This window comes from Lithobates pipiens, unplaced genomic scaffold, assembly GCF_037356315.1.
Source record: "Lithobates pipiens isolate NorthernLeopardFrog02 unplaced genomic scaffold, aLitPip1_a1.2 Scaffold_16, whole genome shotgun sequence".
Taxonomy (NCBI): domain Eukaryota; kingdom Metazoa; phylum Chordata; class Amphibia; order Anura; family Ranidae; genus Lithobates; species Lithobates pipiens.
In genome coordinates this window covers 407,059,282-407,074,114 of record NW_027507748.1, presented here as the reverse complement: position 1 = coordinate 407,074,114, position 14,833 = coordinate 407,059,282, and the positions used below count along the sequence as shown (strand labels likewise).

Sequence of the window (14,833 nt, the reverse complement as noted above, 5' to 3'; positions counted from 1 at the left end):
CTAAGAACAAGGCCAACAGTGCTACTGTCCAAAGGGATCTCTGTAGTTCCTTCATCCAGAGTGTATGCACTCTTATTATAAGTCGTCTGTTAACGGCCAAATCACCAAGTGAAATCAGAGGAAAAACATCTAATGATTGGTAAGCTGCAATATATTACATTCTTAGTTTTGGCTTTAATACCCCTTTAATGGTGGACTGAAACAGCTTGCCAACAAGTTGAAGTGTTTATTTGCCAGTTCATACTTCTGAATAATAAGTATTAATATTATGGAATCATGCTGAAGGTATACCTCTGTTAGCTTAAAGGGGTTGTAAAGGCAGACATATGATGTAGATTCTATTTTCCAATGTTTGCATGTATTGCAGACAGAACGACTAATGTATTACATACTCTATGTCACTGATATCAGTGTTGAATGTAACCTGAATTTAAACTTGGATTGGTACACATGGTGTTTGATGTTTTTATGTTTGTTTTTATAAACTTTGGAATAAAGTTTAATCATAAAATTACCTTTTGACACTCATATACACACGTATGTGCAGAGTAATAGATTTCTTCCTCAATATTACATATTTAAAAGCCTCTATAGAGAGAAAAGTGGGTTTTCATAGCTATGGATGATACTTGTGAGGAACGGAGAGTAAATAGAGTTGGATTCCACCCTCCTTTTTGCTTAATTTAGATTTGCTCACCCTGTTCCAGTGTTGCCAACCGCCCGTTAATTTACGGGCAGCCCATAAAAAATCACCCTATTTTTGGGGTGCCCGTAAATGTCCGTTACGGGCAACGATGCCCGTAAAAAAGATGGCTGCAGGCCGACAGCGCTACTGCGCATGCGCCGTTCCGAAGCCTGCCGGGTTCGGGAGAACTTGTACAGTCGGCCGGGCGCAATGGGCAGGCGCATGCGCAGTGATGTAATGTCGCCGCTTGGCGCCATTTTTAAATAGCTGCCGCCGCCTCACCACAGCAGGGGTCCAGGGAGGTCGATGATGCCTGTGGCTGTTGATTTCACCCTACCCCCCCCCCCCCCGCAGATGACACTTACTCGATGCCTGTAACCCATGCCAGGTGGTGGGGGTACCTATTGGCTAGACATGGCAAGGGCATCTGTCAGTGGGCACAATCTGCAGCTGGGATCTCAGTGCACTGTGCCGGCTGCTGGGTCAGCATTCTGCAGGGTCACTGTCCTGCTACTTGGCAGCAAAACAACATGAAGGATCCTGATGTCCCAATGCAGAGGTACCGTGCTTCCTTTTGCTCAGAGCATCCATAAGGACTAGAAAAGGAAAGCTGCTGAATTCCATCCATCCAGGTCAGTCAGACAGATGTCACCTCAGATGTATTGTACTATACTGAGCCAAGTATGGAGGACGACGACAGAGCGACAGAGCACTGCGAGTAGGAGCAGAGACTGACCCCCTCCTGTACTCTGTCCGCACAGCCCCTCTGCCCGCGCAGCCTCTCTGACCCCCCCCTGTACTCTGTCCACACAGCCTCTCTGACCCCCCCCCCACGTACTCTGTCCACGCAGCCTCTCTGACCCCCCCCCCCTGTACTCTGTCTGCGCGGCCTCTCTGACCCCCCCCCCCCTGTACTCTGTCCACGCAGCCTCTCTGACCCCCCCCCCCGTACTCTGTCCATGCAGCCTCTCTGACCCCCCCCCCTGTACTCTGTCCATGCAGCCTCTCTGACCCCCCCCGTACTCTGTCCATGCAGCCTCTCTGACCCCCCCTGTACTCTGTCCGCGCAGCCTCTCTGACCCCTGCCTGTATTCTGTCCGCGCAGCCTCTCTGACCCCTGCCTGTACTCTGTCCGCGCAGCCTCTCTGACCCTTGTACCACGTAAATGAGGAAATATATTTTTTGACTTTTATTTAACTTAAACACATTGCTAATAGCACTAGCTACATGATTATAGTTTACATATTGATATTTGCACTGTTTAGCACTGAAAACAGGCATTGTAGGTACTTTTTTGCAGTGCCAGTAAAAAATTGGTGGCGTTTGTAAATTTCAGGGGTCCTGCCAGTAACTTTTACTTTGGGGGGTTGGCAACGCTGCCCTGCTCGTGCAGCAGGAAAGAAGTGTCTGAATCACAACCTGTCTTCCTGATAGGCTAAATTATCAACACTCCAAAAAGATGTAAAATTCTTACTAGAACAGTCAGCAGCAGCGCTTGTGTCTTAGGATCTGTTAGAACTTCCTCATCCAAAAGCACATTTGATTCAGAAACAGAAACTTTCCGCAAATGAGGATGTTGTTGAGGTGATGATATCCTTGGTGTATCTAGGATAAGCAAAAAGTTTATAGTCACATAAAACAATTTATGCTTGTATGTAAAGTGATTTATGAAAAAATGGAGAAAAGCAAACCGAAGAAAAATGTAAAAGTTGTAATACAAAGCAACCCATTAAGTTTTATATTTTATTCACCAAGACAAAAAAAAGGAGATCTAATTGCTTACTATGGGCAATGACAATACCCTCCTCCACTTTTCATAAATCAGCCACTTAGTGTCTTGTGGCAAACAATTCTTTGTTATAGATTAACGGAAAACACTGGACAAAGATTTTGCTTTTTGAACACTTTTGGGCTTATCTTGTATATCTTTGGCTGCTTGCAGCCAGACTCAGTGGAGGGAGATTTCTGCAGCATATTTGGCAAGTACAGAATCACAGTATATATGAAATAATATGCAAAGTTGTTGGAGGGAAGCTTCAGAATGCCAAAGATTTTTTATTACAAATTATGTGATCAGACTGCAGTTCCTCTTTAAGCAGAATCTGGTGCATCCCACCACAACCAGATAGGAATGTCTAGTTGCAGGAAAACAAGTCGAGGGCTCCCACTGATTCCGCATCACGGCGAGTTGTATAATTATTTCATAATCTATTACAAAGAAACAATTGAAATTTGAGGAGAAGCTGTTTAATCTTAAACTGCGTAGAGGGTTCTTAACTGTTAGAGGGGTAAGGATGTGGAACGCCCTCCACAAGCGGTAGCATCAGCGCTGAGTGTTACTAGTTAAAAACTATTAGATGTGCATCTTAGTGGATGCAATAAACAGAGATATGGAATTATCTTCTTGTGGAAGGGAGTACTGACAAACACACACCCACACTGGTTGAACTGGATGGACTAGTGTCTTTATTCAACTATACCAACTAAGAAATAATAGAAATAATGTGCATAATAAAAATTTAATGCGCCTGAATCATCCCGAAACCACCCCCTCTCCCCCAGGTCCGTGGGAAAATTGTCTTTCACCAAACAAGTTCCTTGGTGCCAAGAAGGTTGGGGACCACTGTTTTATGTAGTGCCTGCATGCACTCCGTGCATATTGCATAATGTTTGTGGAAATGGTACAACTCAGGCTTGCCTAGACTGGATTTTGTTGACCTCAGTTTCCATGTATTTTTATGTGATCGTTTCAAGGCATAGCGTTGCCTAGGTACATGTAATTAACATAACAAATAAGCCAGTTGTAGACTGGATAAAGGTCTACTGGGAGCAACAATTGACATGCCAATGTCAGAACCGTCCTGATTTAACGCAAATTCATACATAGAGATACTAGGGCCAGTTTAGACAGGATCCAATTAAACTACCAGCAAGTCTTTGGAGTGTGGGAGGAAACCAATGGGAGGAAACCAGTAGGAAGCCCATGCAGGCACAGAGAGAACTTGCAAACTCAAGGCAGGTGTGGTTGGGATTCAAACCAACGACCCTAGTGCTGTTAGGCGGAAGTGCTAACCACTTTCACTTAGCCACTGGTCTGTTATGTTAGTGTGGCGAGTACACACTTAACCGTCAAAGACACACCATGACTGGATTTGTGAAGGTGGCATATGAACTGTAATTTGATTGTCAGACTGGTGATCAAGACAAAGCCCAGTCTCCTCCATTTGGAGCGTAGATCAGGGGAACGTGCAAGTCAATGCTGTTTGCTGTCCTGGTGACATGGGTAGCAATCACCGATCACATGATAGACTTTTACTTCTCACTAATGTTGCTGGTTTATGTGTTAAAAAGTAAGAAAATCAATACCTCAATCTCCCCTAAGCCATGAGACCTATGCCACAAGATGAGAACATGCCACTACTGAAGGCACCAGAGAAATGGAGCTTGGACAAAACAGATGAATACACCGGCCAGGCACGGACAATGATCGGGATTTTGAACTGTACACATCTTATGCGTCTCAGCTCATAACATTCAGAACTAGACAACCTGGTCAGGGGCTTTCTTCAAACTCAAAAGCAGAACCACTGGGTTCAATACTAAAATTTCTGTCTTTCAAAGCTGACAAGAGGAGTTACCAAAATTTCTTTGCACAGGTTGACCCCCTCATTTTCTGTACTGACATGGACTGTTCACAGCTTTGGGTTGTGAGCATGACCCAACTGATGTATGCTGCGCACATGAAGGAAACCGGTGAAAACATGGAACGGTTGTTGAAGCAGATCCAGTACTCCAAGTAAATCTAGAATATCTGTGGAGATCTAAAAGTGGCTCTGTTGCTTGGAATGCAGCTTGGATGTACAAAGTACTGTTTGTTGTTACATATATGAATGGGACAGCCCTGCAAGAGTCACTCTGAAAGAATCTGGTTACAGGACAGAGAAACATGGCATATGAACCACTTGTTGACCTCACAAAAATATATTTTTGCCGCCGCTTCACATAAAACTCGGAGGAAACATTTTGCAAAAGTAATGAACAAGGAAGGTGAAGGTTTTTTGTTATTTGAGACAGATGATGCTAAGAATAACTGATGCCAAGATTAAGGAAGGCCTTTTTGTTGGTCCACGGATGATTGGTGCATCATCGACAAGGGGATCGAATACCTGTTATTGGGGCCAGAACAAAATTGCCTAGAAAGCATAAAAAAGTCAGAGAATTCTCTAGGAAACTAGAGAGCACCAAACTATATTCAGCTGGTTGACAAACTTCTTACAGCATACAAGACCATGAAGTACAACATGTCACTGAAGATTCAATTTCTGCATTTACATTTGGTCTTCTTCCTGTAAATTTAGCTGCAGTCAGTGATGAACATGGTAAGAGGTTTAACCAAGACACTGCCACAATGGAAAAACAGTATGACAACTGGAATCCATCAATGCTGGCAGACTATTGTTGGACACTGCAGATGAATGCACCAGACACCGAATACAAATGAAAATCAGCAACAACACTTTTAGCCCTGCAGCGTGATGCAAATATTATGCGCTTAAATATGTTATGGTCCTGGGGGGGGGGGGGGGGGGGGGGCGTCCTTCCCAGCATCATAGTGTGTTCCCCCTTGGGGTGCGCAGGGTGGGAGGCTGGGACCTCTAGATTAAATGCAACCAAATCCAGTGTATAGACTTAATTCTTCGGAAGTATATATGCTATTATCACCTTGGAATACCTTAAGGTATTAGAGCTTTACAGCCAGAACAGAGTAAATCGACATTACTAAATACTCTTTTAGAATGTTTTTGTGATTTTGTTTTTCTTTGTATACAACAAATGTTTTACCTTTGCCTGTAAAGAATTTTCTTCAATAAAAAAATTATTGAAATTAAATGTGTTATGGTGATTAAAGTTAATTCATATTTCTCAAGATTACGCACGATACAGTTGTTTTTAAATTATATTTGTGGCCAATCTGAAGGGGTCTATCATAATCAAAGTTTCCTCAAAAAGAAAAATTACTGAAAAAAATAGTTGTCCAGTGAAAACTTGGGATCATTTTAATGTTCTAAAACATTTCAAAATGGCAAGGTAAATATAATTCTACACCAATACATACCAATATCATAATCATTCTCTGCTACTCTTCTCATTTTTGGAGGTGTGGTGATGCCAGATTCAATCTCCTGCCTTTTAGGAGCTTTAACATCAGATATTAAGTGGTCAAAGCTTTTTCTTGTACCTATAGTTTAAAAGAAGAAAAAAAAAAAAAAGCATTGAGAAACAAAGGGTGTTATGCAGTTTATGAACTTGAATGAAATTTATAATAGATACAATTTTCGACTTACCATAAGCTTCTGTTCTTGATGTCAACTGAGGGATACAAGAAATCTCTGACCTTTGGGTTATACTGCTGACTACAGAATTACTGGACACTAGCAAACAAAAAAATGGTAGGACAACCCAGAATTTAACCGCTCGTACTACCAGAATGTCTGTAGCTCAAAGGATGCTGTATCAGATTAAGCAGAAATGTCCACGTGGCATAACTTAGAGCTGTGAACAGCAGACCAGATGGCAGCTTTACAAATCTAGGAAGCAGCTGCCTGATGCGAAATAGTCTAAGAGGCGTTTACTGATCTATTGGAGTGAGCCTTAAAATGATCAAGGCAACATTAAAAATTAACCTGCAGTCTCTCTAGAATTAACAGAACATTTTTTTTTGTTTTTCTGACATATTTGTTTTACCTGTTGATCCTGTTATTTAACTTTCTTCAACAGACCCAGCTGTGCAGCAAAACTTAGAAGGGTGAAAAAAATAATTTACCACTGACAGGGGTGCTTACAATGGTCGCCTAATTCATTTATGTAAAAACCTCAATTCAAAAATTCAAAATGAGCAAACAAAAAAAAATAAAAATAAACTGTTGCTCCTTTATAGATAGAAGAGCCACCCTAAGAAAGGAAGTGTGTTTCTGGCCAAATCGCAAAATGAAAAAGAAGAAAACCAAAAAAAAAAATGTTTCTTACCTTAATGCATTCTATTATTCAGAGACAGGGCAAGTGTCAGCGTCTCTGGATAGAATTCTACAACTAACCTAAAACAGAGTCTGGAAAGCACCTCACAGGTAACCCAATGCTCAAAAGGTCACTTCCAGGCAAGCCTACAACATACAGTCAAGAGGGATCTAGATCTGGAATGGGCCAAAGCCAAGCTGAGGAAGACTGCACCAGATCGCAGCAAACTGTAGGGAAACATTTGAGCAGCAATGTAAAGAACAAGAGCCTTGTTTGAATAAAAAAGTGCTCCTAAAATTATGTAAGTCTTTACAACAGTAATAAAGTGAACATCAATCTGCACAATCTTGTGAAATACATTTTTTTTTTTTTTTACAATAGCCACTATCACTAACAAGTGTTCTCATTTCACTTAAAGCAGAGTTCCACCCTCATTTTTCACTCCTCACCATGCAGCACTAATGTGCATCCTTAAAATGAATTGCCAATTTATTTATTTTTTTCTGTTATCTTACCCGATTTAACTCCCGTCTCCAGGGGGCCACGGCAACGGACGCCATTTGTGATTTTGCACTGGCTCCTGGCAGATCTTGGTTAGCTGGGCATGGCATTGCTCCAGTAACATTTAACCTTGGGGTCTAAGGGAAATCTTGGTCAGCTTGGCACGGAAAGCTGACCAAGTTTACGCTGCTCATGTGAATGTTGGGTTTGCCAGCACGCACGGAATCCAGGAAGGAAGACACTGCGGCTTCAGACGTCCACACTGTAGATGGCCACGCTGTGCAGAAACCTCACAAAGTACATTGCTTGAGGCATGAGGATTCTAGGGGTATTTATATCTTAAAAATTATATTGCGGCTGGAACTCTGCTTTAAAAAGGTGCAAATCAAACAGTGCTGCACTATAAAAAAAAAAAATAATTAATAAGTGTAACTAAAATGGTAATCAAACATTTATCAGTAGGGGGTGAAGAAGTCAATGCTTTGACGATACGCATCTAGGGGACGGAGCCTATGTATTAACATTACATCACGGCCATCTTGAGACCTACCATGTCTGAAATGTGTTTTCTGCTTGCATGGCTTCTGCCATCTTTGTGAGCTATACACCTTACCTTTTTTATATATAAACAAACATTTTAAAACGGAGAGCACTAGATTCTGCCTTCCTTCTTTTGCATATTCGGTGAGATGATCAGGGTTTTAAGCACATGGGAATAAGCGATTTGGAGGAGGAAACTGATTACCAGCACCTTGCCAGCCTTCTCCATTATCCCCAGATGTGAAGTGAGCAGCCTGTTAGACTGGTGGAGGAAAGCACAAGCACTTTGGATTTTTGCACCGTTGATGTACTGATTTTTTTAAATTCACTCAGTCACAGATACTATGGAGTAGATTTACTAAAACTGGTGCACTCAAAATTTGGTGCAGTTGTGCATGGTAGCCAGTTAGCTTCAAACTTCAGCTTGTTCAATTAAGCTTTGGCAATAAAACCTGGAAGCTGATTGGTTTCTATACAGAGCAGCAGCAGATTTTGTACTGTTCAGTTGTAGTAAATAACCCCCTATATATGAACTTTCAGTAATATATGTTTATTGATTACCATTTTAGTTACACTTTTATTATTGATGGTTTTTTAGTGCTGCGTTTATTGATTTACAACAGTAATGATAAAAAAAAACAAAAAAAACATCCATCCTCCTAAGAGGATAGCAAAAATCTGAGGTGTGCTAGTAGCAGGAGGGTTTATACCTTAGACAGGCCTAAACATTTTTGCTCATTTGCCAGGGTCTAATCCTCATGTAAGTGACAGTATAACTATTACCCAAAGGTTTCAAGACTCTTATGTCCCTCAATGGACAGGAAAGAGCGATTTACTATTTAATGCCTTGTACTGCAGAAGATAAAGCATAATGGGCAAGTAAAATGTAATATTCAACATACCCAACAGCTTCTTAGTGTTTGCCTGTGATGGCTGCCCCATGTCCAGACTCATGGACTTCCTTGTCCGTGGGCTAACTTGTCCAACTGTGGGGTAGCTTGCAGCTAGATGCATGCCAGAACCTTTTGGAGAAGACCATGGCTGGTTCTCCTTTAATGTTCTGCAGAAACAAACAAAAGAAAGAAAAAAAAAATCAGTAAGAAGGCTCCTATGTTGTCTTACCATATTTGCATCAGAGATATTACAAAGTTCCAGCTGTGCACATGTATTAAAACAAGTAATAACCTGCAGGTGGGGTCGCTGTGATGTACTGGATATGTATCCATAGGAACATTTTCCATCGAAACATCTGTCAGCAACAGTGATTTTCTGTGTTTCAAGCTGCAGCGGCTTCTCACCTCTTCAGACACGGTAAGCAAGGCTAGGAATCAAAAAAAAAAAAAAAAAAAAAAAAAAAGAAGGTCAGTCCAACATACACTTTCATTTGTCAAATAATGGCAACAATAGATAATGCAAAAATGTTTTGTTTAATTTTAGTTGAGGAAGTCCAGACTTCATTAATATGTATGGTTTTCTTCCAGGAAAATGCACCTTTCTTTGTAGTCTGGTCAGTCAGTGAACAGCTGCTCCCACCTACCATTTTGCAGCAGTCTACTTTAGCTAGTCGGCTGTAAAGGAGATAACGCTGGATGTTAGTGGCTGTGGCTGTGTGCACTCAAACACACAGCAATTGTGAAGCCACAACTCAGTTTGCTCCTCCCAGCATACTGCCAGCTGCAGGAACCTATTACTTGTCTACCCTCAAGGTCTCCTCTACAAAATGATATTTGGTGGACCTATGCAGATTGTCCCAGATCCAGCAGTGGTGACAAAGGACAGTGGGAGAATTTGGTGACAGGGGAGGTTGTATAAATGTACTGGTGTATTTTTTTATCCTCACGTGAATATATGAAGGTAAAAAAAAAGCAAAGCCTTTAGTACTATTTAAGCAGGATTCAGATATTACGTTTAATGAGAGCAAGCACACAAACTAAACTGAATCCTGGTCTTTCACTGCATCGCAGTAACTAGCCGAACTTTGAAAAAGGAGATTCAAGCACCTAAACAATAGTCCAAATGGCTTGTTCACACTAGCTTTGGACTCTGGAGAGGGATTAATGCTCAGGACCATTCTTCAGGCAGCATTTGATAGGCAGTGAGGCAGCGCTGCATCACCTCTGTACACAGCCTGCTTGAATCATTTGATAACTACACTATCATGCAGCAGCCACAAATGTGTTGCTTGTGTGCTGGGGGAATGGGGGGGGGGGGGGGGGGGTGTTGGGGAATATTTTCCTAAGTCAGCGACTAAGCTATATAGCCAGCCATTGCTCCTGCAGAGCAAATGTGTTGGTTTTGTTGATTTTGGAAAACACAGGCAACTTTTATGCTCACCTGCTATATTTCTAGAGCAGAAAGCTATAAAATAAATCAATGTGGATTAAAGATTTGTGTATACAAATCAAATCTCTAACCAGGTTTAATTTGCAGATCTAAGAAATTATACAATTAAATATAGATTTGGTTGGTTATGATCATTGAAATATTTCTTACCTGCTAAATAAGCAACACTCTGTGTATTTACTTCAAACTTATCACAATTTCTGTGTTTATTTACAAGTGTGAGCAGCGTGTGAAGGATTCTCACTGTCCTTGCCACAGTAGTAGGAGATGGATGTCGATATCCTAAAAATGATAAAGTATGTACAGTTCATCAGTGTTAAAAATGGGATGTGGAATACTTCTCAAAGTAGGTGACGTGTAAAACAGGCACCTATGCAGTTTACATGACGACCGGGACAAATAGATCATGTCTTTTTCTTTGGTCTGTTACAAATCTGCCATTTCTACATAACTCCCATAAGAAGAAATAGCTAACATTTTTAGGCAATATTTTGCAAACCTGAAAAATTCATACTAAACTCTTCAAAAGGATTATTGTGCTAACTATGTAAGGAAACGACAACCGAAAAAGAAGATCTCCAAACTAACCTGCAGGCACTAAGGTGGCCAGAAATTAACAGATGTCTCCCAAAAACAACTGATGAGGCAATATCGGTCAGCCATTTATGAGACTTGAGATGTTGAATGCAACAAGACTGACAATTGAATGCAAACTGCCCAGCATAGAAGAGAGCTGGAAGTGGGATTGTGCTACATCCCAGGTCTCATTTTGAGTATCATAGATAAGGGGGAGGGGGGAACCAATACAGGGATTTTCATACAAAGATAAACATCCTTTAAACCCAACATTTTTGTAAAATGTATTTATTTTTAGGGTTAGGAATGAAGAAATACATTTTTTTTTTAATATTTATTAATTTTAGGCCTGGTTCACACTAGAATGATTTAGAAGCGACAGGTAATCAGTATTGCTTTATAACGGAAATCATGTTACTTTTAAATAGTGCCCATTCACGTCAATGCAGGGCACTTTTGGAAAAAGGTACATCTGCTACGTTGGTACAGTTTCGGCAAGATTTTGGTCCCATGGACTTCAAATGGAAATGCCCCAAAAACACATGAAAAACACACTGTAAGAACATCTGTATTTAGAGTATTTTTGTCAGTTATGAATAAAATCCAGTCCTAAAAAAAATACAGAAATCATGAAAACTGTATCAAACATACTACCAAATGGCACTAAGAATATTATTACACAGCTGTACTAGTGTGAACCTAGCCTTAGTCTGGTAAATATGAATTCTCCATTTAAGCCAGCAGGTGGCGCTTTATGATACTTTTTATCTTTAATAGGTGTTTCTTTCATAAAAAAACTTGCGGTTTAGAGAAATGAAAGGATGTTATTCACTTACCGAAAGGGAGTGAAAATGTAAAGCTGTGTTTACTTTCAATATCTAGTTGTGTTCGATGGAAATAAACATGGAAAAAAACATTTTGGCCAACTTTTATTGCTTGGAAGAAATTACAGAATACTGGCATTGTTCCAAGAATCACATATTTCCTTACATAAAACTGAAATAGGGCACAAGACAGGGATACTCTGCCCACACATCAATGTTCTCATGCAGGGTAATTTACGAGAAATGGTTGGTCTACAAGCACAACAAATATTCCGATGGCCTAAAGCAAGTGCTTTCTGCCTTTCTTAAAATCAGAGGAGTTTGCGGGTTTTGGAAGTTAACGTTCAACCCAGGGAAATTCCAAAATATTCTGCTTAGGAATATATATATATATATATATATATATATATATATATATATATATATATATATATATATATATATATATATATATATATATATACATACACACATATACACACACACACACATATATATATATATACATATATACACATATACCGTATTTATCGACGTATAACACGCACTTTTCTTCCCTTAAAATCAGGGGAAATCGCGGGTGTTGTACGCCGATCCTCCGCGATTTCTGAACGATTTTGAGCCTCTAGGCGGCTTTCAGCCACCTTCGGCTCTTTTCCCGCAGCTGTCGGCCGCATTGGGCCTTTCTCGGAAAACCGCAGAGAATGGCCAAAAGCCACGAGAAGAGCCGAAGGCGACCGCGAGAAGAGCCAAAGAACTACCGGGCGCCGCCGAGATACACAGGACAAAAATAAAATCTGCAATTAACACAAGGGGACAGGCTGCAGGACGAGGCTGCAACGGATGGACAGGCTGCAGGACGAGGCTGCAACAGATGGACAGGCTGCAGGACGAGGCTGCAACGGATGGACAGGCTGCAGGACGAGGCTGCAACGACGGACAGGCTGCAGGACACGGCTGCAACGACGGACAGGCTGCAGGACAAGGCTGCAACGACGGACAGGCTGCAGGACAAGGCTGCAACGACGGACAGGCTGCAGGACAAGGCTGCAACGACGGACAGGCTGCAGGACAAGGCTGCAACGACGGACAGGCTGCAGGACAAGGCTGCAACGACGGACAGGCTGCAGGACAAGGCTGCAACGACGGACAGGCTGCAGGACAAGGCTGCAACGACGGACAGGCTGCAGGACAAGGCTGCAACGACGGACAGGCTGCAGGACAAGGCTGCAACGACGGACAGGCTGCAGGACAAGGCTGCAACGACGGACAGGCTGCAGGACAAGGCTGCAACGACGGACAGGCTGCAGGACAAGGCTGCAAATGACACTGAAAAGGCTTCAGATGGACACTGATAAGGCTGCATTGATGGGCATTTAAATTTAAGTTTTTTTTCCTTAAAATTCCCTCCTAAACTTAGAAATGCGTGTTATACGCTGGCGCGTGTTATACGCCAATAAATACGGTATGTAGTGGTACCCCCATAAGAGCTGCTAAAAGTTGTGGTTCACCTGCCACCCTGCCCAACATTCACATCCCAATCACCTTGAGTCAATGAACAGTCCCCATATGTTTGTTTTTGTATTTTTATTGAGGGATTTGAACTTAGATAGAGATGGGAATATATGGTATGCCCAGTAGAATCATAGAACAGTCAATTTGGGATAAAATTATGTACACGACACTTCTTCAAACTCCTCCTGCACAACACTTGCTAGCAGACTATAACTCGCTCTCTCCTGCGCAACACTTGACTCCAGGCACAGCTTGCACATGGTTAGGCCGAAACACTGAGTCAGGCCCTAGAAGTTGCTATTTGTAGGCAGGGATTGCAGGTCTTTTTGTAGCAAACCTAGAAAGTCTTTAGTGATAGCTGTCCTATTTGGGACTACTGCTCCCAGCCCTCCTGGCTGCAGCTGCCTGACTTCACTGCTCATGACATTGCAATCCTTGCTGGCTGCACACTCAGCTATGACTATTGCCTCTCAGTCCTCTCTGGCTTGCCTCTCCAGTACTCCTGATAGCATACGTCATTCACCTGCCCTCACGGCTGTGCACACACTGGTGGTTCCCTCCTGAAGACTTGCCCAGCAGAACTAGCTCCTGCTGTTGCCCGACTCCTTTCTGTGCCTACTGTCCAGATCATTCATGAGGTCTTGATGGGATCCTTCCTGTACCCAAGCCCAAGGCCATCCCCTGCCCCAGAATTGGGAGTTCCCTTTCAAAGGCCTTCCTGTACCCAAGGACCCAGGGCCAAGGCCACCCCTCTGCCCCAGAATTGGGAGTGCCCTTCAAAGGCCCCGACAGCCTAGCACTCCATTCTCAGATCTTCTACTCGACAACTCCTCCCCAACTGGGCTGACCCTGGGTATTTCAAAGAGGCCTGCCCCCTGCCAATCCAAGTCAGGGATTGGTTAGGTCTCCCTGAACACCCCAGGCAGCTCCACCTCTCTTCCCCTCCTCTCTTCTAGACTCCGTTAGAAGCCAGAGGGAAGTAACCAAGAAGTGATGCTGTCAGAGTCCCCAGCCTTCTCTGAGACACTCCCAGGCCATACAGATCAAAACAGGCCTCGCTTCCGGCCTGTATAAAAACGTACCTGCTCTCACAAAAATCCTAACTCTAGCACGTACCTTGGTAGTGGGTGCTATTTTTATATATATATATATATATATATATATATATATATATATATATATATTTTAATTACGCACACACAATAAATATATATATATATATATATATATACACACACACATACACACACACATACATACACACACACACAGTTGTGCTCATTACATATCCTGACAATTTATGATTTCTTGCCCATTTTTCTGAGAATATGAATGTGAACACAAAAACATCTTTCACTCATGGTTAGTGTTTGGCTGAAGCCATTTGTTATCAATCAACTGTTTACTCTTTAAATCATAATCACAACAAACTACCCAAATGACCCTGATCAAAAGTTTACATACCCTGGTGATTTTGGCCTGATAACATGCACAAAGGTTGACACAAAGGTGTTTGAATGACTATTAAATGTAACCATTCTCACCTGTGATCTGTTTGCTTGTAATTAGTGTGTTTGTATAAAGGTCATTGAGTTTCTGGACTCCTGACAGACCCTTACATCTTTCATCCAGTGCTGCACTGATGTTTCTAGATTCTGAGTCATGGGGAAAGCAAAAGAATTGGCAAATTATCTGCAGGTAAAAGGTAGTTGAAATGTATAAAACAGGAAAGGGATATAAAAAGATATCCAATGAACTGAGAATGCCAATCAGCAGTGTTCAAACTCTAAGTAGTGTAAAATGAGGGGTTCTATTGAAACCAAACCACGGTCAG

The 14,833-nt window shown here is 41.9% G+C and overlaps 1 protein-coding gene across 5 annotated transcripts in view; it reads right to left on the bottom strand.

Moving 5' to 3' along the window:
• Positions 1 to 14,833, bottom strand: part of NF1 (neurofibromin 1) — a 436,753-nt gene that overhangs the window by 50,851 nt on the left and 371,069 nt on the right. For all 5 annotated transcript variants that reach the window (XM_077482413.1, XM_077482415.1, XM_077482416.1 and 2 more), the window contains 5 exons: positions 10,235 to 10,366; positions 8,927 to 9,062; positions 8,644 to 8,801; positions 5,802 to 5,924; positions 2,160 to 2,290 (listed from right to left, as the gene is read on the bottom strand). In XM_077482413.1, the coding sequence (XP_077338539.1) occupies positions 2,160 to 2,290; positions 5,802 to 5,924; positions 8,644 to 8,801; positions 8,927 to 9,062; positions 10,235 to 10,366 (680 nt within the window). The remainder of the gene's footprint in view (positions 1 to 2,159; positions 2,291 to 5,801; positions 5,925 to 8,643; positions 8,802 to 8,926; positions 9,063 to 10,234; positions 10,367 to 14,833) is intronic.